General features: G+C 36.1%; 3 protein-coding genes across 4 annotated transcripts; all 3 read right to left on the reverse strand.

Annotated features, from left to right (window-relative positions):
• Positions 1-508: 508 nt before the first annotated feature.
• Positions 509-3,238, reverse strand: LOC140837377 (cationic amino acid transporter 1-like). The gene is made up of 3 exons (XM_073203510.1): positions 2,980-3,238; positions 2,230-2,690; positions 509-1,494 (listed from the first exon to the last, which is right to left on the reverse strand). The coding sequence occupies exons 2-3, from the start codon at positions 2,669-2,671 to the stop codon at positions 509-511; spliced, it is 1,428 nt and encodes a 475-aa protein (XP_073059611.1). The 5' UTR covers positions 2,672-2,690; positions 2,980-3,238.
• Positions 3,239-4,482: 1,244 nt separating this feature from the next.
• Positions 4,483-8,540, reverse strand: LOC140836698 (BTB/POZ domain-containing protein At1g30440-like). Of its 2 annotated transcripts, none has more exons than XM_073202406.1 (5): positions 7,872-8,540; positions 7,554-7,687; positions 6,812-6,881; positions 5,282-6,502; positions 4,483-5,185 (listed from the first exon to the last, which is right to left on the reverse strand). In XM_073202406.1, the coding sequence occupies exons 2-5, from the start codon at positions 7,610-7,612 to the stop codon at positions 4,607-4,609; spliced, it is 1,929 nt and encodes a 642-aa protein (XP_073058507.1). In that variant the 5' UTR covers positions 7,613-7,687; positions 7,872-8,540; the 3' UTR covers positions 4,483-4,606. The 2 variants fall into 2 exon arrangements, with proteins under 2 accessions (XP_073058507.1, XP_073058506.1); XM_073202405.1 differs by having other exon boundaries at positions 7,554-7,735.
• Positions 8,541-9,986: 1,446 nt separating this feature from the next.
• Positions 9,987-24,547, reverse strand: LOC140836699 (ABC transporter C family member 12-like). Its single transcript, XM_073202407.1, is given in 28 exon segments — positions 9,987-10,248; positions 10,494-10,920; positions 11,224-11,469; positions 11,822-11,943; positions 12,044-12,800; positions 13,541-14,045; positions 14,276-14,652; positions 14,880-15,032; positions 15,129-15,227; positions 15,375-15,575; positions 15,817-15,957; positions 16,469-16,636; positions 16,861-16,954; positions 17,050-17,156; positions 17,848-17,982; positions 18,130-18,237; positions 19,089-19,163; positions 19,326-19,391; positions 20,333-20,389; positions 20,627-20,651; positions 20,811-20,891; positions 20,981-21,018; positions 21,020-21,096; positions 21,193-21,343; positions 21,780-21,819; positions 22,535-22,713; positions 23,189-23,664; positions 24,393-24,547. Coding segments are annotated over 27 exon segments (4,866 nt in total). The 5' UTR covers positions 23,522-23,664; positions 24,393-24,547; the 3' UTR covers positions 9,987-10,144.
• Between the last annotated feature and the right edge of the window lie 1,360 nt (positions 24,548-25,907).

Consider the following 25,907-nt stretch of genomic DNA (forward strand, 5'->3'; position numbering starts at 1 on the left):
TATGGATACTAAATTCGACCGTCGGTTCTAATCTCCTAAAACAAATGCAACGCCAAAACTAAGAAAATTATTGGAATTTGAAGAAAATAAATCCCTGACATTGTTTATATTTTCAATAAACCGTAGGAATTTACAAGACGTAAAAATATAACAAATAGAATTGCTGAAACATGAAACGAGAAGATGTAAATTGCTAGAAATATGCTGGAATGATTAACGACTAAAGCTTGAAGATTGCAATTTTGCAGAGAGTATTTTGCAGAATTTTGTGCGTAGTTGAGTTGTTTGTGTTTTTTTTTTGCCGATTCCTCCATTTTCTTTACTGTGCGGTGCGGTGCGGTTCCTTCCAATCTCCCATGACTCACGATCTTTTCCCATTTTCTCCAACGATCTCCTCCTCTCTCCACGATCTCTTGGACGTTATCTGCTTATTTAAATACACTAATGAGCTTCTTCTTTTTCTCTATCAATTTAAATTTTTGGGCTTAGACAATTAGTTGGGCTCAATTTAATTTTTGGTGCAAACAATTAGTTTGTTGCGGTTCTCTGTTGAGGTTTCACCGCTGACGTAGTATCTACGCACAAGAAGGGCGATGGCGACGAGCATGAATATGAAGAGAGTAGCGATTGAAAGTAATTCGGATAGGATGCCGAGGTCTGTAAAGAAAGCAATGGCTGCTGTAGCTACAAGCATGACAACAGTGGCGTTGATCGGTGTCCCGGTTCTCAAGTCAACTTTGGCGAACCATGGTGGCATCATGTGAGTACGTGCAATGTGGGTGAGGTAACGAGCCTGACCCACTGCCCCTACTAGCAGAACTGATGTCATGCCTTTCAGTGCACCTGCTGCAACCACGTACTGAGCCCAACTCCACCCGACCGCCACAAATGCCCTCGAAAAAGGAGCATCAACATCTATTTCCTTGTATGGTTGCATGAGGCAGAGAGTTACAGCTAACACGCAGTACAAGAAAGTGGTAATCACCATGGAACCGACAAGACCGATGGGGATATCTCGTGCTGGATTTTTTGTTTCCTCGGCCATTGTGGAGACTGCATCGAAACCAACATATGCAAAGAACAGTACCGCAGAGGCCTTGAATATTCCATGGGGGCCGTATGGTGAGAAGGGAGAGTAATTCTTGGTGTCCGCTTTGATAAATCCGCATATGATGATGAAGAAAATGACGAAAAGGTGAACGACTGAGGCGATGTAGTTGAGACGAGAGGAGCCCTTTATGCTGACAACTGCGATGATGCAGATGATTATGATGACCCCAATGGCTATGGGGTCAAGTTGGTTGTAGCCATGTGCTAGTCCATGGACGTTGATGCGAAAATCTTCGGGCTTATGGTTGCACAATGTAGCGAAGTAGGAAGTCCAAGAACGTGCAACAGCAGCACCACCGATGACATACTCGAAAAGGATGTTCCCGGCGGCGATGAATGCCACAAAATCGCCAAGCTCCACTCGCAAGTAAGCAAATGAACCACCTACGTACAAGATTTGGTGATGAGAGGGGTATACATAAATATACACAACATTTAAAAATTTATCTACCGTTGAACTCTTTATGGGCCAATGTCGATAAAAGTTGGGGACAAGCTCGTTCCATCTTTTCGGAGCCAATAAGGACAAATAAGGTTACGGGGATTTGAGGCTGTTGCCCAGTTGATATGTCAATGCAATGAATGAGGTGGGTTCCCTTCGCAAATTAACTACGATACTTAAACAGCAAGTGGCCACAAATCCTTGATTTTTTTGACTGAAATATCCAGATAGGGACAAAATTTGAGGAAAAGAGCTCATCATTCATCGTACCATTTTCTCATGTCTTTAACTCGTAACTGTATGTAATAAAAGTTTTATTTTTATGTTCATCAAAATTAATATCTTTATATATTTTAATGAATGCTGAAAAATGAATGAATTCTAATATATGTTAATAAATATTCAGCATTGGTGTCATAATAAGCCTATCTCATTTCCCTATTGTTGATTGTGTACCCGAAGCTATTGTAGGACATCCATTTTAGGTCGTCAATTTTCTCGATTTTTAAAGTATTTTTCCAAACAAAATAGTAATAAAATATAATATCTAGAAATGAGAGTGGCAAACATTAAAAAACAAATGTTTAATTTCAGTAAAAAAATATGAAAATATCCGCTACTAGTATTTTTCGTTGGAGTTGGTTTTGTTTAGTGTCACTGAACGTGTATGTATGTACCTGCTACGGGGATTTCGACGGCGAACTCGGTGTAGCAAAAGACAGAAAGCAGGGCGGAGAGGCCGGAGATGACGTAAGATAGCACGACGGCGGGGCCGGCGTGTTTGTTCGCCTCCTTGCCGGTGAGAACGAATATTCCGGAGCCGATGACGGCACCCATGCCGAACCACATCAAGTCCCACCACGAAAGCGTCTTCTTCATCTCGTTCGCACTCCGCGCCTTCACCTCCAGCTCCGTCTGAAGATTCGATCTGGTCAGAATCCGGTTCGCTAATCGAGCCGGAGTCTGTCTCAACGCTTCCACGTAGTTGTTCATGCTCTTGAACGACTCCTCGGGGAAGAAGTCGTCTTTTGTGAACGAGCACGCTGAATATCTCCTCCGAGTCATCCTCGATGACCCTCCTCCGTTGGTTTCGATTCCTCCTCCCATCTCTGGTTTCATGTTTATATCCCGATCACACCTGCAAAATGGAAACATGGACTCTGTTCTTCATTTGAACTCTCTTCCAAATACGATCATTTAGATATCTAGACCCGGAAAAACCAAACACTAATCCAAAAATCTCTCGAAGCAAGAAATTAACTGACAAAGCAGACGATGAAGTAAGTAGTTGATACTGTCATACTGAAGTAACAACACAATCGAAGAGTAAATCAATCTAGCAATTTGTGTACGCTCGTAGATGCATGAGATTCTATTCAAAAACAGATATACTAAAGGATTAAAGAAGAAGAAACGAAGAAACTTACAGAGAATTAATCTTACAGTCCAAACCTTTAGTATAGCAACATTAAATCGCAGAACACGAATTCCGGCAACGTAAAACTTGTGTGTACTTGTGTGTGGAATGTGGAGAGAGTTAGTATACGAGCCTGAATTCCGAGATCACCGCCGAGTCGGGAGGGGAGGAAACGGTGATCGGAGACAGGCTGTGCTGCGTTGACGTCTGTCAGAGACTTCAATCTGTAAGCATTGGTTTTATAAGAATAGCATGGATTTGCCGGAGGGTATGGGTTAAATTTTTATTATAAGTGGATTTTTATATTAAACTTCTTTATATTTAATATATTTGATTTTTAATTAAAAATATATGGTTAGAATTAAATCTCCAACCTCGAATTTTTAAGATTTACCCTCAATTTTAACATAAGAACGATAGTACATAAAATAGTTAAAAGGTCGAATATTAGTAATATATGTTATTAAGTCTGAGATCTTAATTTTGACGTCATTATTTCATTTTTTTTCAATCTCAAAGTAATTGTTTTTGATTTAAAATATATTTTTTTAAAAAAAATAAGTTTATTATCATAAATTTATCATCACATTATTACTATAAAAAGAAAACATAAGATCATATAAAAATAATCTATATTATTTTTTATTTTAATTAATTTTAGAAATTAATTTATACATATACATGTATCATGTGCCAAAAATATTAGTATTATATATAGAAATTATGAAGAAAAAAAAGTCAAAATTTTTTATATAAAAAATTTATAGTGGAGTTTTTTTTATATCATACTGTATCAAGTTATAATAAATATACGCCGTATCGTATGAAAACAATGAATAATAATAAAGCATGATTAGAGGTCTCATTCAAAGACTTTTACAGAAACGAGTTGACTTAAAAAATTACAAAATTTAGATTTTTTTATATAAAAACTTATATTTTTTCATATCATAAAATTGATATATTAATATTTTTATATAAAAAGTCATATTTTGTCCTCAATTAGATCGGGTTGAAAATATGTTTCATAAAATTGACTCGTGCGACATTTTTATATGAGTATTTGTGTTACATAGAAACAAACCAAACAAAGCTTAATCTTTTTGAAATATATTGGAAAATGTATGCTTCGTTTCCTATTTGAAAGGAGATGAAAATTGTTGTAGTAAAATTGTATAAGTTGGTCAGCAGTTATTACTCAATTGTCAGTTAAGTAAAAAACAGACAGATTTTTGTTTGGCACTTGTTTAGGTGATGGCTATATTCTTCTAGAGGTAAAGGATCCGATCTTCTCTTTTTCTTCGTATGTGTATTTCATGTATTGCCTAGGTAATCGAATCGAATCAAATCGAATCCGACTTGACTTAGTATGATAGAATGATAAAGATTTAGCGCATGTGATAATATATTGATATATAGATTATATATAACTATTTTTTCACTCCAATTATTTTAAACTCGGATAAAGCAGTGAAATCAAAATTCTTTTTTGTTGAAACAAAGAATAAAAAAATGGAAGCGATCAAATTATTGAATAAAGTTGAATAAAGTTGATACAATGGCCAGGAAATAGTAAGCACAAATAATGTGGAAGGAACATGATACGCATGAATTGAAGTAGAAACAAATCAAGAAATTCATTCATCTGAAGTTAATCTTCTCTTCTCCTTCCCGATTTTATCTTTTGCCTTCTCGATTTTTGAAGTATGTTTCGCCTTCTCCGTTTTCACAGTGCCATTGCTGTTGTGCTTGCTGACAGATTCCTCTTCAGCACTGCACATTTGAGACTTTAATCTGAACCCAAACTTCTTCGAGACGTTCCCCCAGGCGCTGGATCCTTTGACCCGACCTAATTTCTCGATTTCTTGCCTCATGTTAGAGCACTCTTTTTCGAGCTCAGAAACTCTTATCCTCATGCTATCCATGCCTACTTTCAAGACCTGGTTTTCACGGACTGCATTGGACCAGCCTCCATCATTTTGACCCATCATCCCGCTTCTCAATTGTCTCGACCCGTCAAGATTTTCCGAGACGAGGAAGCAGCCTGCTATTGAAGTCCTCAGTTGCATCTGCTCAAAGAAGAGGACTTGGACTATTATTCTCAGAGGAAGCCTTTCGTTCTGGGCCGCATGGGTGCAAGCTTCCAAAGACAGTTTCTGGCAGTCCATAAGCCGGCAGAGTTGCTCCCTGTCTGATTCTGCTAGCCACGGATGCGACTGGTTGCAGAAAAATGAACAAAGAATAAAGAAACTTTCATGCAGTTCTCTAAGACGCATGTACTGCATAAAATTGAGTCATGAGGAAAAAGTTACCTTGAGATAAATATCCATGGCACGATAAAGACCGTCATCCAAGGGACGTGCGTACTCAGGAACAGCAGCTATCAGAGACTGAAACTTGGGGAGTTTCAGATTAACGTCTGGTGCAACCTCAGCAAGGTACCCATCAATCAGTTTGGCAACCATCGTGATTGGTGTCAGAGACGGTGATCCCATTAAGTGACCATCATCAGAACCTGGAGATGCGCCACCGAGTACCTGATCCACAGCCAAGAAATGCTCTAGAATCCGATACACGCAATCTACATCATACAGGGTTTCCATAGAATAAGAAAAATTCGGCATCAATAGATCCTCGAGAGTAGCTTGATCGAGCTGAATGCCTATCCTTTTCTCCAAGTTCGATGTACAAGAGGAGCTTACTCGCAGAATCTTGGCTGTTCTAAGTAAACCAAATAGAAATTTCGTGGAGACCAAACCCTTTTGCATCGGGAGTAATTGGTCAATCTCTTCAAGAAGCAGCTTTTGATCCTCTTCAGGTAACGAGACCACAGATCCCACTGGTGTAAGCCGGTTACTGAACTCAGTGACACCCTGGCGCTGGTTGAGTCCTGGCAGGTACTTTCTTGCATAAGAATTTATGGAACCAGCGATAATTTCGTATTTTACTCCACGAGATTCCATGGCCAAGATTAACCTTTTGTAAAGAGATAAGCTTAGAGATGATGCATCCTCATACCACCAATCTGAATTCGAATTTCTTGGCCTAGCACCGGTGCTTATCCCATTCCATAAAACGCTTCCTCCAGGACTTTGCATTGGACCACCATGCTCCATCACGGGCCACCCAAACAAATTTGGATCGGTACATGCCTTTGCAGCTAAAGAATCAATGCATCTTTTAGGGACTTGGAGTTCCTCAGCATAAGAGAGAATATCATCACAGGTTTGGAGTGCTTTCAAAGAGTCCTTCCAGTTGCGTAGAACCACTTGATTGAGAAATACTTCAGTCTGAGAAATGAGATTTCCCTCCCCATATTCTTCAGTCATTTCAAGATGTTCGGCAGCACACCGAAGGTATACCACATTTGCAGCAGTAAGTTCAAGTTTAACCCCGTAGCAGAATTTAGCTACAAGTTCAAAAGATTTTGTCCCTCCAGGAACATCAGGAAGCTTAATGATAGATACTCCTTCTCCTTCAGACGCCTCTGCAATTAGTCTTTCCATAATCCCACTTTTTGAGAGCAATGGAAACTACATAACGTAAATTTGACTTCAGTAAATGAAAACAAAATTATATTAAGGCATAAGCTTTCTTTTGGAGATATAACGAGCAAAACAATTTGTTGAAGTGGGACTCAAGTACAAATTTAAGAGTATTTCTTTTAGATATCTTCTCAGCAGATTATTACTATCTTCTTGAAACAAATACCGATATGTTGAATAAGACAAATATACCTTCCACATTAAGATGTAATAGGTGGACATAATCCTGACTTGGTAAACTATAACATTAGGCTAATGAGAGTCAGTTAACATCATCCATGAAAAATAAAATGATACCTTGTGAAGATGGAAGGACATTTCCCCAACTTCGACGACTATATCACTGGGGAGACCGGTCGTGCAGAACCTGTAGTAAAAGAAGAAAATGGGCACGTTCAAGAGACAAATCACTGCAACATTTAAAAGTCAACTCTAGTAACTTCCAAGCTTATTGTCTAATGCTATAAACCGATAAACGACAGTGAAACAAAAAAATTTCCAATTACTATGTTAGAATGCTAAAAGAAGAATCGATTAGTTTTCAGTTTGGTTACTTTGATGTTTACTGTGTCTGAATTTCAACCTTTAGTCCACATCCGTTCTAAACATTTGGATAATTTTCAAATCCATGAATTTCAAATCCTTCGTCTTTAGCCTTTTTTTTCCTACGAAAAACAGGTATTTCAAATTCCTATCAGAAGTGTCGCTTCAAATTTATTCCTCTGAATCAAATCTTCAAACAATGTCACAATCTAAACGCTACAGACAAAAATTCGTCAGTGAAGTCAGAACATCCAGCCGGTTAGCCAGTTCATCACACCATTAGATATTGATCTTCTCAAGATAGAGCAAAATCAGAAATCGACATCGGAGCAAGGATCACGGCTTCAAAATCTCAAATCGAGAGGAATGTAGAACCACGGGACTATTATATTTGAAAATTTTCAGTAAATCGACCAAACTGAAGGATCGGTAGTTCCCCAAAATACGAATTCCAATAATCTCTAAAAGGCTAACGTTGGAAAGTAAATGAACGAACCAGGCTTGCCCTTGCTTCTGAAATGCATCAGTTTTTGAACCCAATTTCATGCATGCCATCTCGTAAAAAAGCACTCCAGATGAAAATGCTTCGGTTCTGAACCTAAAGAATCCTCTTCCTCCAACCCGAGATTTCTTCAAACAAAACAGTGGAACTTCTAATTTTTTTAGCAGCAACAAATCCTAAACCAACACCAAATTTCTCTTCAATACTTACAAAACCAATTAAAAAGAATACTTAAACCAAAAGCAAGATTTTAAAAGTATTGATAAGCGAAAAACACTAAAGAAAGCTATAATCTTGCGGAAGCCCACTTACAAAGATTCCAGCTTTTACGCTATAAATGCGGCAAGCTGCTCCACCAGCAAACCCCAATAGAGTAATTACTATTCATTTCTCTGTCCCTCGAAGAAAACCCAATCGCCAACTAACCCAAAATCTCACTCCAGAGCGATACGTATTCAAGAATATATAAACTTTTCGAATCAGACGCCAAATTTAGGTCAACCCCTCCAAAAAATAAAAACAACCCAGTTGTCCTGACAAACTACTGCCTTCTTTAAGCCCAAGAAGATTCCAAACTTTAGCCCTTTGTGCCACATGAGCCACCGAAACCCTCGCTCCCATTAAAGAAGATTTGGAGTAGAAATTAAGGGAAAACCGCAGAAATTTCTTAATATTATATTGCACGACAGAGCTTGGGAAAACATAATTAATGGCTGCTCTGAAACATGAACTCCTCCTTTATAAAAGTGGGACCTTTCCTTTGAAACGGACTGTTGCTTAGAGATTCTAAATTAATAGCAAAAACCCACTTGTGATTTTATACACAGTGAAGGTGAAATGATGGATTATATCAAAAATCAAATGAAATCGCCGAAAATGGGTAATCTTTATTTTTTTATCCATTATATATGCGATCTTTGAAAGCAACTGATATCAATCTATACAGCCAGCCCATGTGGACTCATTGCTTTCTTTAATGCTTTAATTCTTTATTAAAGGTAATTTATAGCAGGGTGTGTGGGAAGTGGATCCTGGAGTAGATGGGAATGTCGAAAAATGGACATGGCGAGGGATGTAATATGATTGATGGGAAATATTGCCTTGCATTCTTCACATCAATCGGACATATTCTTGAATATGAGAATGGATTCTCTGTTAAATCCCAAGGTTGTTCCTTGTAGAAAATAGTTATGTTTGGACAATTTTTTTATAAAAAAGAAATAATTTTAGAAAGCTTTTTTAAGAATAATTATTTTATTAAAAAAATTATAGTTAAAAACTATTAAGAAAGTGTTTTTACAACTATTTTAAAAAAAACATTAATTATAATTTTATTTTTTCTTACTTTTCTTATTTGTGATTTATTATCCGTTTAACTTGTGTTTTTTTATTTTATAAAAAAAATATCTCTAAGTTATTTTGGAAAAAAAAAAACTATAATTGAATAACAATTTTTTAAAACCATTTTCATAAAATGTTTTATAAAAAGCTTGTCTAAACAAATAATTTAAGTTTTTTTATTATTTATAAAACATTAAAAATATTTTCCCAAACATGTATTTTCACATAGACTAGTATATCACATTACATGAAAAAAAAAATATATTGACTTCATTTCGATTATCAGATCTATCTATACTCGAGAGAATGATTAAATCAACCCTCTTAAGCAATATCTACAATCTAATTTATTCACATGTGACAAAAAACGATGGCAATTAAATTTAAAGCGAAGGAAAATATTTTAAACTTAATTATAACAAATATTTTTCAAAAGAAAAAAATACATCGTGAGAGAAAATGTAATTATTTTATTTCATGACAAAAACTTGTGCGAGACGGTCTCACGAATCGTATTTTGTAAGACAGATATCTTATCTGGGTCATCCATGAAAAAATATCACTTTTTATGCAAAGAGTATTATTTTTTATTGTGAATATTGATATGATTGACCTGTTTCACAGATAAAGATTCGTGTGGACGTGAGATTTACTCTTATTTCGTTTCTCTCGAGATATAAGAATGTAATTAATTTCAGCTTGAAATGCTTTGTCTTCCACATTTCTGGGTCAGAATGATTGATTCCTCGTGTCACTTATAAATATCTATACAATACTCCTTAATGGATGGTTGAATATATCCATAATTTTAACAATATTATACTTTTAAAATTAATAATAAAAACAATATATATATATATATATATAAGTAATTACTATGATGCCAATAAATCTAAGTTTAATATTATTAAGTGCGTGATTTATATGTTTTTTCGAGGGGAAGAGACTAACTAAACCCGAATTTTTATATAAAAAAGAAAAATAATGGTAATAAGTCAAAAAGATAACATAATACACCATGTTAAATAATATATTATATTTGTAATAATAAAATATTTATAATATATACAATGATAATAAGTCAAAAAGATAACATAATTATTTTTAACAATGAATATTAAATAAAACAAGTATTTGAAATCTTGTTGTTCATGTTCAGGGTATTCAGACAGATTCACGTTCACGGCAAATGAAGTTTCTAGCCCAAGAGCCAAGTTATTATACAAGATGAACTAACTAATGCATCAATGCATTTGAAGATGATGATCCCAGTTTTCTGTGGAGTCCTCCAAGCCAATTTCTGAATGATGGATCTCATTTCTTGCCAATCTGCTCATCTCTGCAAGGCCTGAATGCATAAATCACAAATCTTGATCAGCCATTAAACACTCAAATGAAGTGAATCTAGTCACATTTATCGCCAGATAATCAATGCAGATTCAACTAAAGAAACGAAGCGCTAGATTTTGAGGATTTAAGTTCTTGTTTTCCACTTTTCCGTGGATAAAACATACAAGTTTAATGACATGCATCCTGCACGTATACTAAAGCAAAACTAAGAATCTGCGTCACATTTACAATATTAAAACACACCTTCGACTACCCTGTGGAAAGCCGACCACCATCTATATTTCGGGACTTCAAGTTGATCAAGCGTCTCGTCTATGACTTTATCATGCTTCCCCACCAAAACCTCATGTAAGATCACAGCAGCATCCTTTGTTTTGTTGAGGACACTGTCATCATCTTCTAACTCAAATAATCGAAGGTCCTCTACTGAAGAAGAGAAACTGAGAGCAAGAGCAAAACGTGTAGCAGAATTCCAACGGGAAGACAACAGCCGTCTCGTTTGCTCGTCAATTTGCAACCCCACTTCTTGTCCAAGCCTACCCTCTATGTTCTTTCTCACCACTAAGCTGCGCAAATACTCTGCATTTGCAGATCCCGTACTTTGAACCATCTTAGAGAATGCACTTGCTCTGTTTTCAAGAAGTTTTTCTGGGGTATCATGCTCAAGAACCTGTAATTAAAGATGGATTCACCGCCATAAGTAACACTGATTGAAGATATTAGAAATAAAGGAATATATTGCAGAATTTGATATCATTAAGATCATGATATACCTTTGATATGAGTTAGAAATCAATGAAAATATTATTAAATTTGGTATTATTAAAATTGTGATAACCTTTGGAATTAGTGTATCGCAATCAAGTCAGAAACGATTCCCTACCATATTTATCCAAAGATAATGTTTCACAAGAAGAAATGCAAGATCATTGAGAAAACAAATGTCGTGCATACAACTGACTGTGCTTGATACCTGACCAGAATCGAGAACAAGAACTTGGTCACTGTCTATAATAGTGTTGAGACGATGAGCAATAGTGAGCATCGTGCGGGACTTAAATTCTTCTCGAATGGTTTTCTGTATAAGGGCATCGGTTCTGACATCAACGGCAGCGGTTGCTTCATCAAGAACAAGGATCCGTGATCTTCGAAGTAAAGCTCGAGCAAGACTTAACAATTGCCTCTGGCCAACACTAAAGTTCTCACCTCCTTCTAGAACCTTGATACAGATCGAGTACTTTTTTTAGTAATACAACACATAAAATGAAACACCTTGGACATAAATATTTACTTCTAACTTTTTATGCTAAAGACGCGAAACAAATTTTGGCAGTAAGCTTATCCTACCATGATCTTTTCACCAAGACAAGAAATAGCAAATCTTTTTTTTTTCAGAAACAAAACACTGAACTGAAGGTTCACAAAATGCAGTTTGAGCTTCAGTAAGTTTGCTAGTCAAACTGGGGAAATAAAAACAGAATTCACGGATGATTTCATTAGTTCATAACAGCATCTTAGTTCAATTTTTTGCTTGAACCGCAATACTCATAAAACCTGTGGATTTTTTTTACCTCAGCATCCAAACCAATAGCACTCCTTCTAACGACGTCCTTTAAGTGAGCCCGCTCCAGTGCCTCCCATAGGTCTGGATCATTATGCTCACTGAAAGGATCGAGGTTGAACCGTACAGTACCTACATGAAAAAGAGTAGACCAAAATCACTCAGATACATGAATGATGGTGTCAGATCAAGTGTCAAGGAGAAACATAAAAAGTTTAACAATGATATGTACCAGAGAAAAGAACCGGTGATTGTGGTATGATACTGAGAACTTCGCGTAAATCTCTTAATCCAAATTTAGAAATGTCAAAATTATCAATCAAGATCCTTCCCCTTTCAAGCTCCACAATCCGAAATAATGCATTGAGCATGCTTGATTTACCCGCACCAGTTCTTCCAACAATTCCAACCTTCTGGCACGCAGAGATGGTGAAGGACAATCCCCGCAGGACCAAAGGAAGTCCAGGCCTGTATTTCAGGAAAACGTCTTCAAACTTAATCAAACCCGATTCAGGCCATCCAGGTGGAGGACGATTCCCCTGAATAATTTCCGGTGCCTCTGATGGCAAATCTATATACGTACCCACACGTTCAACCGCATTAAAACTATTTTCCGCTCTGCTAGCGAGTCTCAAAACATTACTTAACAAAGTTGTGATATTTAAGGAATAACTGAGGAGTAGACCCATTGTGGATGCAAATGCCACCTGATTTTTGGCACTGCCATTTTGCATAACAGCAAAGGTAGCGGTTAACCAGATCATAACACCCCCAAGAGTTTCCAGCCTTATTGTAAGCCAACGGTTAGAACTGATGTTAAGTAGAGTGAATCTAACATTGTTGTCCATAGTTTTTCCGTTAATAATTGTCATTCTGTCATATGCTTTGTATGCACGAATTGACGACAATCCATATAATGCTTCCCCAAACTGTGCATATACTGGAGATCTGGTGATAGAGTCCAAACGTTTTATTTCCCTGGCTGTGCTCTGTGGTTGATTATAGTCCATTAAGATATGTATGTAATATCAAAACATTGTAAAAGTTCACGAGGTATTATATTATGTGAATTATGTAAAAAAAAAGTCAAGGCTAAAGCATACTGATCATTCAATGAATAGTTTACTCCAGATTTAGGGTCCGTCTTGTACTACCCGAATCTCTATGTTCTACATAAGCAACTGAATTTAACTAATCTCCTAAATTAATTCTAACGCAGGATTGAACTTGAATGGTTCTACAACTCGCATATTAATTGCATCCGCCTCCATGAACTAGTCTCTCTTGTTTGTTTTTACTTTCTTCTCTTGGATGTGGTGTATGACTCGAACCCAAGATCATACAAGAAACTAACACATTTGATGTGTCCTCTCGTAATATTTATTTAATCCACATTTGAACCCTAGTCTCTCCTCTTGTCATATAAATTTATCTCTATATCTGAATTTTTATCTGGCAAATCAAATAACAGAAAAACCATTTTGTTTTCCAAGGTTTTTCCTCATTTCCTGTCTGTGTGATATATATATCCCAACACGTAAGCCTCCCCTACCATATTTGTATCCAAACCTATGTCCCGTATCCAGAGTTACATCAATCTCAAGCGGGCATAGAGTCTGTTACAGAAAGAACGTGTTTATGGACAGATTGCACGAAAAGACAGATGAATGGCAACAACACTTGAAATGAGAGAGAGAGAGAGAGAGAGAGAGAGAGAGAGAGAGAGAACCTGATAATAGAGATAAGCAGCATAGAATAAGATGAGAAGGGGCATTATGGACCACAAAGATGTAGCACTCACAATTCCTATGAGGACGAAAGTTGAGAGCAGCTGCCATAGTTGGCCGAGAAACATATTCATAGCGTTACCAACATTGCGATCTATATCGCCAACATCATTGGAAAATCTGTTGATAATCCGTCCTACTGGATTGGTATGGAAGAATGCCATTGGAGCTCTAAGAATGGAATATAGCATTGAATCATGAAGCCTTTTTGAGGCACTAAGGTTTGACGTGATCAGCCAAAAAGAATTTGCCAGTGTCACTAGCACCTGAGAACAGGACAAAATTGCATAAACCAGAATATAGAAACCAGGTCCATGCACTGAAGAAGTGCTCTGTTTTGTCCAAACACTCAACCAAGTGCTACTCGAAACACGTAGAATTTCGATGAGTGTATAGCATGAAAACAGTATCATTACAACCCACAAGCCTCCTAAAGCATTTATATACCTGAGAAAGTAGAAGAAAAAGGAACCAACTAGATGCTGTCATTCTTGCAACATGTTAAATAGAATAAATTGTTTGGATTCAACATTGAATGAAAAAAATCACAGAATTGGCTGATTACGCATATCTTGGAACATTTAAAATTGGACAGGTGACCAAGTTAAGTGTGAGGAAATGCATCTACCACTTCCATGAAAAAACTAAGAAACAAGCAATTATTTTTCAGTCATCACCTCATTAAAACATTCAAGCTAACAATCCCAGTCTCTCGTTCTTCCTTTTTGACAAGGACTGATTTTCCAAGTTTTTTTTTGCCAGAGTTTGCATCAGTTGGCACCTCATCAGGAGAAAGTACTAAAGGTTTACTGTCAAAGTACACCCCATCTCCATTTTCATCAATATGTATATGTTCCTCCATTCTCCCAGCGTTTTCCATTAACTTCTTGAAAAGAGTACCATTCTTGGAGAGCTCCTCAAATGTTCCATCCTCTTTCACCATACCTTCCGAGATTAAAATTATTCTATCAACTTGGGGAAGAAAATGTAACTGGTTTGTGACAAGAACTCGAGTTTTGCCTCCCAATTCTTCCTTAATGCATCTGTTAAAAACCTACATAGAAAGAAGATTTGTTTACTTAATTGGCAACATGAAGATTCAAGAAGCTTCGCTCGAAACGAAGGAAAATTGCAGGATAGGACAAATGTATCTCGAGTCTTCACTGGCCATACACTTTTAGGTGTAAATGGTGCACATACCATGTTTAAGAGTTCGAAATGCCCATAAAATTATGTATATTTTCTATTTTCTACATATTAGTCATCTGTTACAGAATATACCTGTCGTCCAACATGTGCATCTAGTGCACTTAGCGGATCGTCAAATATGTAAACATCTGAATTGGAGTACAGGGCCCTAGCCATTGCAACTCGCTGTTTTTGCCCTCCACTAATATTTACCCCTCTTTCACCAATCTCTGTAAGGTCAGAAGCCTGTAACAAAAGAATGATAAGTTCCTATCACATGGTTCATGTTCTAAAGAATTATCTCAGTTAATAACAAATTGAAGCAAGACTCAGATACTTAACAGGAAGAACATCAAGGTCATGTTGTAATGCAGTAACATCTATTGCTTTCCAATATCTTGCTGGTTCAAAGCTAGATCCAAACAATACATTTTCACGCACCTAAAATTGTACTGTAAAGGTCAGAAATCTGCATTAACTGAATCAAAACGACAATGTTTTACACACAAGCAGTTATGTATTTTAAGATCAAAATGAACAGGCTCATAGGATTTAACTATGTCCATTTAGCATGTAAATAGAGCTCACTGTAGCATTGAAAATCCAAGAAATTTGGGGAACATAAGCGACAGATCCTCTGATGATAACACTAGCATCTCCAACAGGAGGAAGCTCCCCAAGCATTGCTGATATTAAAGAAGTTTTTCCATCTCCAGTGCCACCTACTACTGCAACCAGGCTGCCAACTGGTATATTCAGATTAATGTTGGACAACGTGGGCTTTGCAGCCTGTAGAAGTGACAGTTTAGAAATTCTAAATTTTTTATAAAAGGAAAAAGAAAATTGCGACAATTGATGAGACAACTGCATATCCAACTATGTAAGCATGAAGTTTCTGCATCAAGAATTCATATTTGGTATTTTTAAATCAACTGGAAAACTTATATTGCCATAACCTAGAACTGATAAAAAAGAACGACAAAGAACATCTGCGGAGGGTGTCATCAAGAAGAGAGAATGAAACAAGGACCTTCAAATCCCAGGAAAAGCTGCTGCCCTTGATGGAGATAACAGGCAGCCCTGGTTCAAGAGGTGGATTAGGTAATAATATTCTCTCTTCAGCAAGTAATAGTTCCTCCAGACGTTGCAGAGACGCAGTCGCATTCACAACCTGAAATACAGCACAGAGTAAAGATATTAATAAAAATATTGCCCATATATATGATCCAAAATAAATTTAAAATCATCTCTCTCTTTCAGGCCAACTATAAGGGGGGGCCCTAGTGGAATGGTCACATATTCATTTCACCAGATATTCATTCACCAGTGTTGAATACAGATATGGCAAGTAAACAAGCAAAGGTGATCATGTCAAGATGATAGCAAGGTTATCATAATCAGATTGTTTTATTCACAAACCTTTTCTCTAAAAATTAAGTCTGGAGTGAAAAAGGAAGAGAGAGAATGGAGCTCTTAAAGTGGGAACCAAACATCGTAAAATCAAGTATGGCTATTTTTTCAAAAAAGTAAAAAGATATCAGGTCTGCCATCCAAGGGACAACAAATTATTTGCAAGAAACTAATCTATTATGCCTGCAACAATCCAGTATGAATAATGGGTTCAGAGTTTCAGAACAAGCAACAGTTAATTCACCATAAAATTGAGATAAATCAAGGCACACCTGAGTTATCAGATTAGGGAGCATATTCAGTGGAAATCTCAGAACGGCGAATAAAGAAAGTGAAGTAAAAGCTCTGGAAGGGGTCAAATCTCCACCAAATAATGTAAACATCCCAAAAGAAATAACTGTCACGAGAACCGGTATGCTGTTTAATATGAAGGTATTGCACTGCAAGAGTTGACAAGAGACAAAAGCACAAGGTCAGTTTGCTACCAGTTCATAAGAGCCATTAGCTTTTTTAAAGATAAATCTCAAAATAATTAGAACACCAACAATGTGTTGGATACACGCTATTATTATTCATCAACAAACCCATGTCAATAAGAACCAGGTAAAAGAAAAGTTCAGCAAACCAGAATATGAATTCTTGATAATTGTGAACACCATCCTACCGCTGAGAGTAATTGTGCTTTTCTGAACCATGATAATTCATCAGTTCTCATGATTTGAACTTTTGATTCAAAACTCCTTTCCCATGCATAATATCTGCAGTTCATTGAGTACAGAATCAGAATGAACACCATTAACATCTTTTGAGTGTGAACTAAAATCATTGAAATTACTAACAAAACATTTCATACTTCACGGTATCCATGGCAGCCAAGATTTCATTAACTAAGCCAACTCTCTTGTCTGTGCGTAGTAGACCCTCTTTCGTTAATTTTTTCATCCTGTTCAAAATAAAGGCCTATTTGACCAAGATAAATCAACACATGCCATTTATTATGACAAGTAAATATTTTTTTGCATATGATGAACATATTGGAAAGGAAAGCTTCATCCTATACTCATACTTGAAACAAACAGACAGTTTGACCATGAATAAAAATATCATGATGTCATCCTGTCGGGTCGTATCATTGATTAAATGCTGCAACTACGTCATCATGGACAAAATTATGAATGTCGCGAAATAACTCACTTGCAAGAAGATTTGACAACGTTATTTCTAAAATATAAACACTACGATAAGGGGAAAGAAACAAAACTTCGCATTTACATATTCTAAATCCACAAGACAAATGTCTTTAGGGCCAAGGTAGGGATAGACTTCAGATCTTGTTTGGAGGGAGGAAGATAGTACCGACGGGTGATTGAACGGATTTGATGGGAAAAATTTCCATTTCACAAAAAAAATTCAGAATTTCACTATAGGGTGAGATAATATGTTTACGGGAGGAACTCACTCCAACCAAACACATCACAATTATATCACATCGAAAGTGTATCCAATCTCAATAATGTCAATTCTTGATCTAGTCTAATCTTTTTTATTTCCGACAAGAAGAAAAACAAATATGAAAGCCACAGTCTAGGAATATATTTCAATTACAGGAAGCTTCTACTGCAAGACAGCAACAGAAAAGATTCGAATTTACCTGAATTGGGAACATGAGAACTAACATAAGAGAACCAAGGAGTGAGGCTACACCTAACTGCTGGTAGAGAAGAATCATGGCCATGGTTATGCGAAATGGAGCTGACCATAGACCATGAAGTTGTTGACAAATTTGCTACAAAAAAATGAAAGGAAAAATTTGTAAGTAGTAGTTTCTTTACTGATGACAGGTTAAAATGGGCCCAGTGTGCAACATATTCTAACGTCAATAGTGATGAATAACTTGTGTTTTGTCAATTTAAAGATTGGCATGTAATTATACCTGGAGTGCATTAGCATCTGTCGTAATCAAATTTGTAATTTTCCCGGATGGGAACTGCTTACGGGCTTCATGAGTTAGACGTAAGGATTTACGAAATATTGCAGCTACCTGTGATAACAAGACATGATTTTATCAACTGCTTAAACATGGAGAATGCCAAATCACAAAATCCCACAGAAAAATTTACAGACGTATGCATATACCTCATTCATGTTTTTTCAACTTCCATAAAGACAAAAAAACCTCCAAGACTGTGCACACATTAGATCATCACTCCTCACTTTGGAAATGCTCACTTCAAACACTATTTCATCGTTCATATATCAGTCATCCATGCAAATTTATGCTAACTTCTAGTACCATATTTAGCTCAACATCAATGGGGCAATCACTGAAAATCCAAACTTGGTACACTAGTTCTGAAGGCAATACCATATTCATATCGACTAGTCTTTCACAAACATACAATACCAAATTGGATATGGTTACTGGATTAAGCAAAATGGGATGATACAACCAAGTAAAGAACCCATGAGTTGTACCTAGGCTCATGGGTTTCTAGGACAAGTCAGCCTCCAAGTAGACAGCTGTAGGCCTCAAATTCTATTCCTAACGCAGTTCAAAAGTTGAACAAAATTGTAAAATTTGAACGTTCAAACAATTGGTAACACATAGAAATAGTTCTTCTCGACTTGTTTAGTGCTGGACTATGGTTCGGATATCATAAAATATAGAATTCAAACAGTGGTTTTTTTAAATTAACATATTGAATGCGATAAATGACTATAAACCACCAAAACATAAGCTAAAGAAGATAAACTCTCTTTACACGCGATTTGAGTGATTTTTTCAAGCACAACAACTTATTTAACATGTTTCAATGCAATAAATGACCATAAACCACCGGTGCTTATACTTGAGAAGATGAACTACAATGCATGCACATTCTAGGAGATTACCAGAGTGGATCTTAGCCTTAGACCAACACGCATCACGTTCTGAAAGTATTGAGCTTCACAAAGCACTCCCAGTGACTGGAACAAACAAGGTTTTTTCATCAGGAACTGAACCACACACTGATTTCTATTCAATAAGCACAATAATTCAAGTTCACACTGCTTGCTTCAATCTATGGACAAACATATATAGCGGAAAATAGGCTCATCATAAACATGAGTATCAAAATAAGGACTTACCACACTAACAAAAATTGAAAATGCAAACATGTAGCCAACCCAAGCTGGGTCACCTTGTTCCAGAGACTGCAGGCATTTTAAATTCAATCAGATAACACCTCAATCCCATAAGACGAGTGTTTATAATAGATTCTCTTTCCTAGCTCGAATCACGGAGTACATGTGAAAAGGAATGTTATCAACAACACAAAACATTACAGATGTTTTCATTATCATCGCGGATTAGCCGTTAGGTTATAGTGAATAAGAATTTAATCCATGCCCCCTTCATAATTATAAATAAAAAACATGATAATTATGCAAGCAATAATTGCCTGATAGCAGTTTTTTTCTTTTTGCAGAAGTTTCAGATTTTAAGATTCTTGATGAAGAATTAATCCAGCAGACCCAACTGGAATACCGTTAATGTTCTATTAGATCTCTTTCATTGCAGTTGATGACATCTTGTCCATTTCTTTATACCATGTATTTTGGAAAGGCGTGTCCGTTTAAAAAAAGATACATTCCAAAAAAATGAAGAAGTGAACAATTGCACAAGTCATCAATTCAAACAAACCTCTTTTATATCTAGCTGATGTCAATCTAAAAAAAGAGGGTATAAGCCTTTTTAATGAACGAGAAGTTTGACATTTTTCCATTCAACGAAATATGCAAGTACAACTACATCTAACTAAAGGGACGAAGGCTTGCTTTTTTCACCAAAAGTAACAGTTGGTCGTAACCGTGCAATCTTTTAAGCTAGATAGTAACATGAGTTTCATATTTCAACTTTACTTCACGGTAATTGGACCAACTTGCAACTCATGGAAATCGACGATGTCATCTTGGCTATACTAATTGTAGGAACAAGTGTTTTTTGTTTTAGCAAAAGCAATATAGGATTCTTATTCAATTTATTAAAATCCTTGTAGAAAGAGGATTATGAAAGTCAAGAGAGAACAAAAATATTGTTTGCAGTTCAAAAAAAGATGTGGCCTTCAAAAGAATAGGCAATGAAATATAAATACCTTTAAAAGATGGTTTAATAAAACAGGTCCTGCAAGCTGGGAAAGATCATTTCCTATCTGCAAGTTTCCAGGTGGAGTTACTTGTATTCAACTTAATAGTTTAAAGAATCACCAAGCAGGGGGGATGTGGAAGGGGAAAGAGAATAACATATGCATCTGACAAACAGCCGCATTCCAACAAATTCATGTTACTTTTACTCGGCATAATTTTGATAACATTCATATGCATGAGCAAATATACTAGGCAAATTCCAATGAAATTGAAGGGAAAAATATTTCTGGAGTTCACATTACTTTGAACATGCCTCCAAACCAAAACCTGTCAACAATAAGGAGCTTTCATTAGATGAAGACTGGCAACCTCGCAAAGATATAAGGCATCAGTTTAAGTTATAATAAGCAATATTCAGAATATTACTATTTGTCTTCAAATTAAAAAGATCAGAATGGAATTGCTAGTCTGTCAAGGTTTTCATACCTGCCCCCGAGGCTACGATTCAAAGCCCGTAAAAGCCATGGTTTTGATTTTTGAGTTTCTTCATCCCAAGAATTTCGGAATCTGCATCGTTTATTTTACAATTCATGAGGTAATATAATGATGATACTGTTCAAATGGGATGGAAGAATATGCAAGAATATGACACGAACTTTATACTCAAAGTATCGGTCCGATCCCATGAATCCAACATTCCAAACGTCTTTTTCAGTTATGGGTTTTCTATAACCTTTCTGCATAAGGGGAGTCACCCAATCGAAGTAAATCCCTACAAACAAATGAGAGTGATAACCATTGGAAAATAACAAGGAGTAATGTTCAATGATTGCAGTTTCTAGAATGACATCCATTGTCTTTCTCTTACTTTTAAATATGTTGGAATTTCTCTCTGGACAAACATCCTCTCCAAAAGACATTTCATTTTTGGAGTCATCAATAGGCTCGGCTGGCAGAGGAGTGTATCCCGGATAAGAATCCAGGTTAGGGACGTATATGAGAAGAATCCCAAGGAATACCTGCGTGAAAAAAAATAATTTCAACACGAAGTGATTTGGTTAATTCAGGATTCAGCAATATGACCTCAGCTTAAAAGGATTTGGTGTGTGGATAGTGGGGCTCCAGGAAAGGATGATTGTTCACAGAGGCCAAACGACTTTACATTTGAACTCGTTCTTAATGAAACAGATTCTATATCATAGTTACGAGATTCTATATCATAGTTACGCACATCGATGTTTATGCATATCTAAATAACATAATAAAGCCAAATATTTTAGTTTCTATAGAAACCACGCATCAAACTTGCTAACTTGACAAAGTTCAACGCTAATTTCTTGCAGACACTATAAACATCATAGCTGCACAGATCTCACACCAAAGTCTACCACAAGGAACGTTGTGATTAGGACCCTCGTGGAAAAGAGTAACCATAGGGAAACAAACACTATTTACCTGGAAGAAGGCTGAAAAGACGTACAAATATTGTACAGGCCTGCAGAATAGATAAAATATTTATATGTGATGCTCACAAACTTCAGATGCACATATCATGTCAATTCCATTATCATTTCTATTAGTTGTGGCATGAAGCGTATAAGCATCTAATGAAGAATTTCTCAGAATAAGTTGACTTGGCAATGATTTCAGTATAGTTACTCAAAATTGAACATATGATTGTAAAATCGGAAATGGTAGAGACTACTAGAACATGACACCTGTTCCTTGATATTTCATTCTATTACACATTTGCATGCTGGACTGAAAGAACAAGAGTTTTATCAACTACGGAGGAAGATATTCTTCCAAACAGAATTTCTAAATTTTCACAAAAGTAGAGCCACTAGAACGCTTCTCATTCAATTCACAGTATTCTCGAATTCGAACTTGAATATCTGCTGATCCACATTAAATTTGCAGAGTAAATATTGATCAATATGGAAAGTTCACTATTTAACATCAGAATCTTCAGGGAAGTAGATGTGGAAAAGAGTCACGCTCACTCTTGTACATGTAACAACGTGGGTCAATTTGAGAAATTGAAAATCATAATCTATACCTTTCCCCAATTAAATGAAGAACTGACACCAAGAAAACAAAATAATGGGTAAGACGAGCTTCCTAAGTATATTTTGGTCCTAATAATGATTTGATAATTTGTTAATTAATTTAGCAGTGCATTTAAAAATATAACGGACTAAAAAACTAACCTGGCATAAAAATCTTTGAGCGGGAGAATAAAACTGAAAATCACTGCATCTCCCACCAAAACATAAAGTACTCCAAACCTAATGTACCATCTGAATTCTTTGACATAGGTTTTAGTTTCGGTAATAAGCATAAGCACCAAAGAACACCATGCAATAACCTCAATGCCCAACTGAACCATCTGCGAAGAAAACATGGCTGTACTGATAAACATTCGCAGCATACCCTTTGAACAAGGATGGCCAAAGATTTAGAGTAGATACTGTCATGTGGCATAGGAGGAGTCATAATACTGAGATGTTAGAGATAAGATTTACCCAAGTATGATAACAGAATAAATACATTGCAAGTTTAGTCCTCTATATGCATGTGCATATGCACAATTAAAATACTGTTCTTTATATTTTTGCATTTACATAGGACAACAGTGAAAGGTAATCACGTAAGAGAGCTGTGAGTGAGGGGGGCCACAACATTCACAACCAAGAAATCACATGTTCTTTCATATAAAAGATAGAAAGTGACAGCTCATTATATTCAACCCACCAAATTGTATATGCATCATGAAAACCATACATAAATAATAATATGCGAGTAGATTTACATGTGGAATGTAAATGTATAAACCAGCACACTGATGTGAAGAAGTTGCACACCTCAAAAGGATGAAGGCCAGTCTCTGCATCCAAATTGAATATTGATACACCCACAACCAATCTGAACAAGGGCTCAGCAGCACAACAACTAGCTAGCAAGGCCAATATGTAATTGAAAAGATTTGATCTCAAGCAGAATCTCTTGACTCGGGGGTTGATCTTGATGAGCCAGATTCTATAAAAGCACAATCCAGCAAGAACCAAGTGAGATACATTACCCACAATAGAGCCAATGGCACAAGGGGTATAAGCACCAAATGCGCTATCTGTTTTTTGAGACCAAACCCCATTTGCCACTGGCCGGCAGAACCAAACTAAGGGATCAGAACCCATCTTTCCGGTCAACGTCGAATTAAAATTGGCCCACCAATTTTTGACCAGTCAATTCTTGTTTGTTTTGAGAAGTTTGGTTCCAACTCAGTCCCCCTGATGCATGAATTAAATGGCCATTTATGGTTTTGATAGTCCAATGTTGTCTGCACACATAAAAAACTTTATTCTCAGGAACTGCTATTGAATCAGGCGACTTGTGTATCTAGATTATTAAATAATTAAAAGTTCATCATAAAAAACTCCTTTGCAAATCAAAACATGTTCCAAAATCTTCACCTTATAGAAAACGAAAGAAAAAAGTGCTCGTATTTCAGAACACATGATCACTTGTTGATTCCTACGTAATACTGGAAAGGCTGCATACCTCTTATTTCGGAACTCAGTAACATAAAAAAAAGAGCACAAGAGATAGATCTAAACTAAATAAATTCTTGAAACATGAAAGCCCAATACACAAATTTCTCCTAATTTCAAAGAATCTAAGCATCTTCAACCTTGAAGAAACAATGTCAAATAATCCAAGAAAAGAAATTGATAGGTTCCAAGTAAGAATTACAAATTCTAAAAAGGTAGAGTAAAAAAATGGGAAGTCTCGCATTCGGATTCTTCTCGTAGATAAAGTATAAACAAAGAATTAATCAAGAAATTTAAACAAGGACGAAGAAGAAAGTTATGCGAGCCCGTTCGCACATTCTTTATAATATATCAAGAATTCAAGAACGTATCTTCTTAACAAGCTTAACGAACATCGAAAATTTTGGCGATGGAAATCCTTAAAATCTTCAAATCCCATATTCTCACTGCAACACTAAACAAGAATTGACAGACACAAAAACATTTCGAAAACAACAGTTGCGAAACGAATCAGAACCTGTGGGAACCTGGAACTTCAGTGCCCCATAACTGCATTTAGCGCTAATTTTTGAATGAGAAAACGAAAGTCAGCCACTCCCCACATCATGGAAGCCTTGAACATGATTATTTAATTCAAATTTAAACAAAAGAAAATGCAAGAAAGAGACAGATAGGGGAATAGCCGAAAAGGTTTGCCTTTGCTAGCGTCATTGCTTACGGCTTCCCAATTTGTTTTGTCATACAAATAATAAATAATATCCAAAATATAAAATATTATCTTATAATTTAAAAAAATCGCTCTTTCTTGGAATTACATCATTTTATAAATTCAATATTTTCTTAAAATATTATTTCACTAATTAGGCATTTTTTTTAAGTAAAACAAATTCATTACTTCAAAATATCTTGAAAGCTGGTTTATCACCAGAACACCAAACAACAAAAGAAAAAACATAAAAGCTTCACGAGCTAACCGGCCCTATTGGCCGATCTCGACATGTGGTTGATAGACAAGAAAGCATCCGTCTTCAGCATATTGAGAATGTCGATTGTGAGCACTCCACTCGGACCAAGGTCAACTAAGGAGCTGCTAATGGCTTGAACAGCAAGTATCGAATCTGAGAAAATATTAACATCGTGAAGACCAAGATTCAAACAAAACTCATGCCAAACTTGATAGCACATAATTCCGCATCTTTCACTGATCCCGGATGACAAATAATGTGAGCCGAAGCTCCCAAAACTCTACTAATTAGGCATTTTAGTTATATGTTACATTATTATTCCAAGTCAATAATGTTGGGAAAAAATTACATGCAAATGAAAAATTATTGTGAAAACACGAAAATTAATTATAAAATTGTAAAATTAATAGATTGATTACATCTTTGTAATTGTAATGTATTATTAAAATATTTATCCATACATTCATTTAAAATAAATATTTAGAATATGACATATAGTTTATTCAAGTTTTTTTTTTTTTGAAATGCTTTGCTTATTTTTAATCTAATTACAATATCAGCAATGTTAGTATATATATAAACAATAAAAACATTAATATACTTAAATAAATTTTTCAAGGGTGAATGTTAATTGTCTCACGTCGGTAGGATAAATAACCTGGGAGTTGCATATATTGACTTGGACAATACGTCATTTTTGAGCTAGCTTTTGGGGTTGAGTTAGGTCCAAGTTTCATTTTTTAACATGGTATCAGAGTCCGGGTTCCACCGTTATGTGTTGTTGGACTGCATGTAATTAGTCCACCCGTTCTGTCCATAATTGGGTCATTGTAAACTCCACGCTCCAGATGTTCATTCATGGACATGAGAGGAGTGTCTTAATTGTCCTACATCGGTAGGATAAATAACCTGGGAGTTGCATATATTGGCTTGGACAATCCTCCCCCCCTTGAGCTAGCTTTTGAGGTTGAGTTAGGTCTAATTCCAATATTAAGAGTGAGAAATCATATAAGTTGGTTTTACCACGATTTACCCTTTTAATAACAATATAAAAGAGTCGATGAGGT

The sequence above is a fragment of the Primulina eburnea genome, chromosome 7 (genome assembly GCF_022965805.1).
Source record: "Primulina eburnea isolate SZY01 chromosome 7, ASM2296580v1, whole genome shotgun sequence".
In the NCBI taxonomy this organism is placed as follows: domain Eukaryota; kingdom Viridiplantae; phylum Streptophyta; class Magnoliopsida; order Lamiales; family Gesneriaceae; genus Primulina; species Primulina eburnea.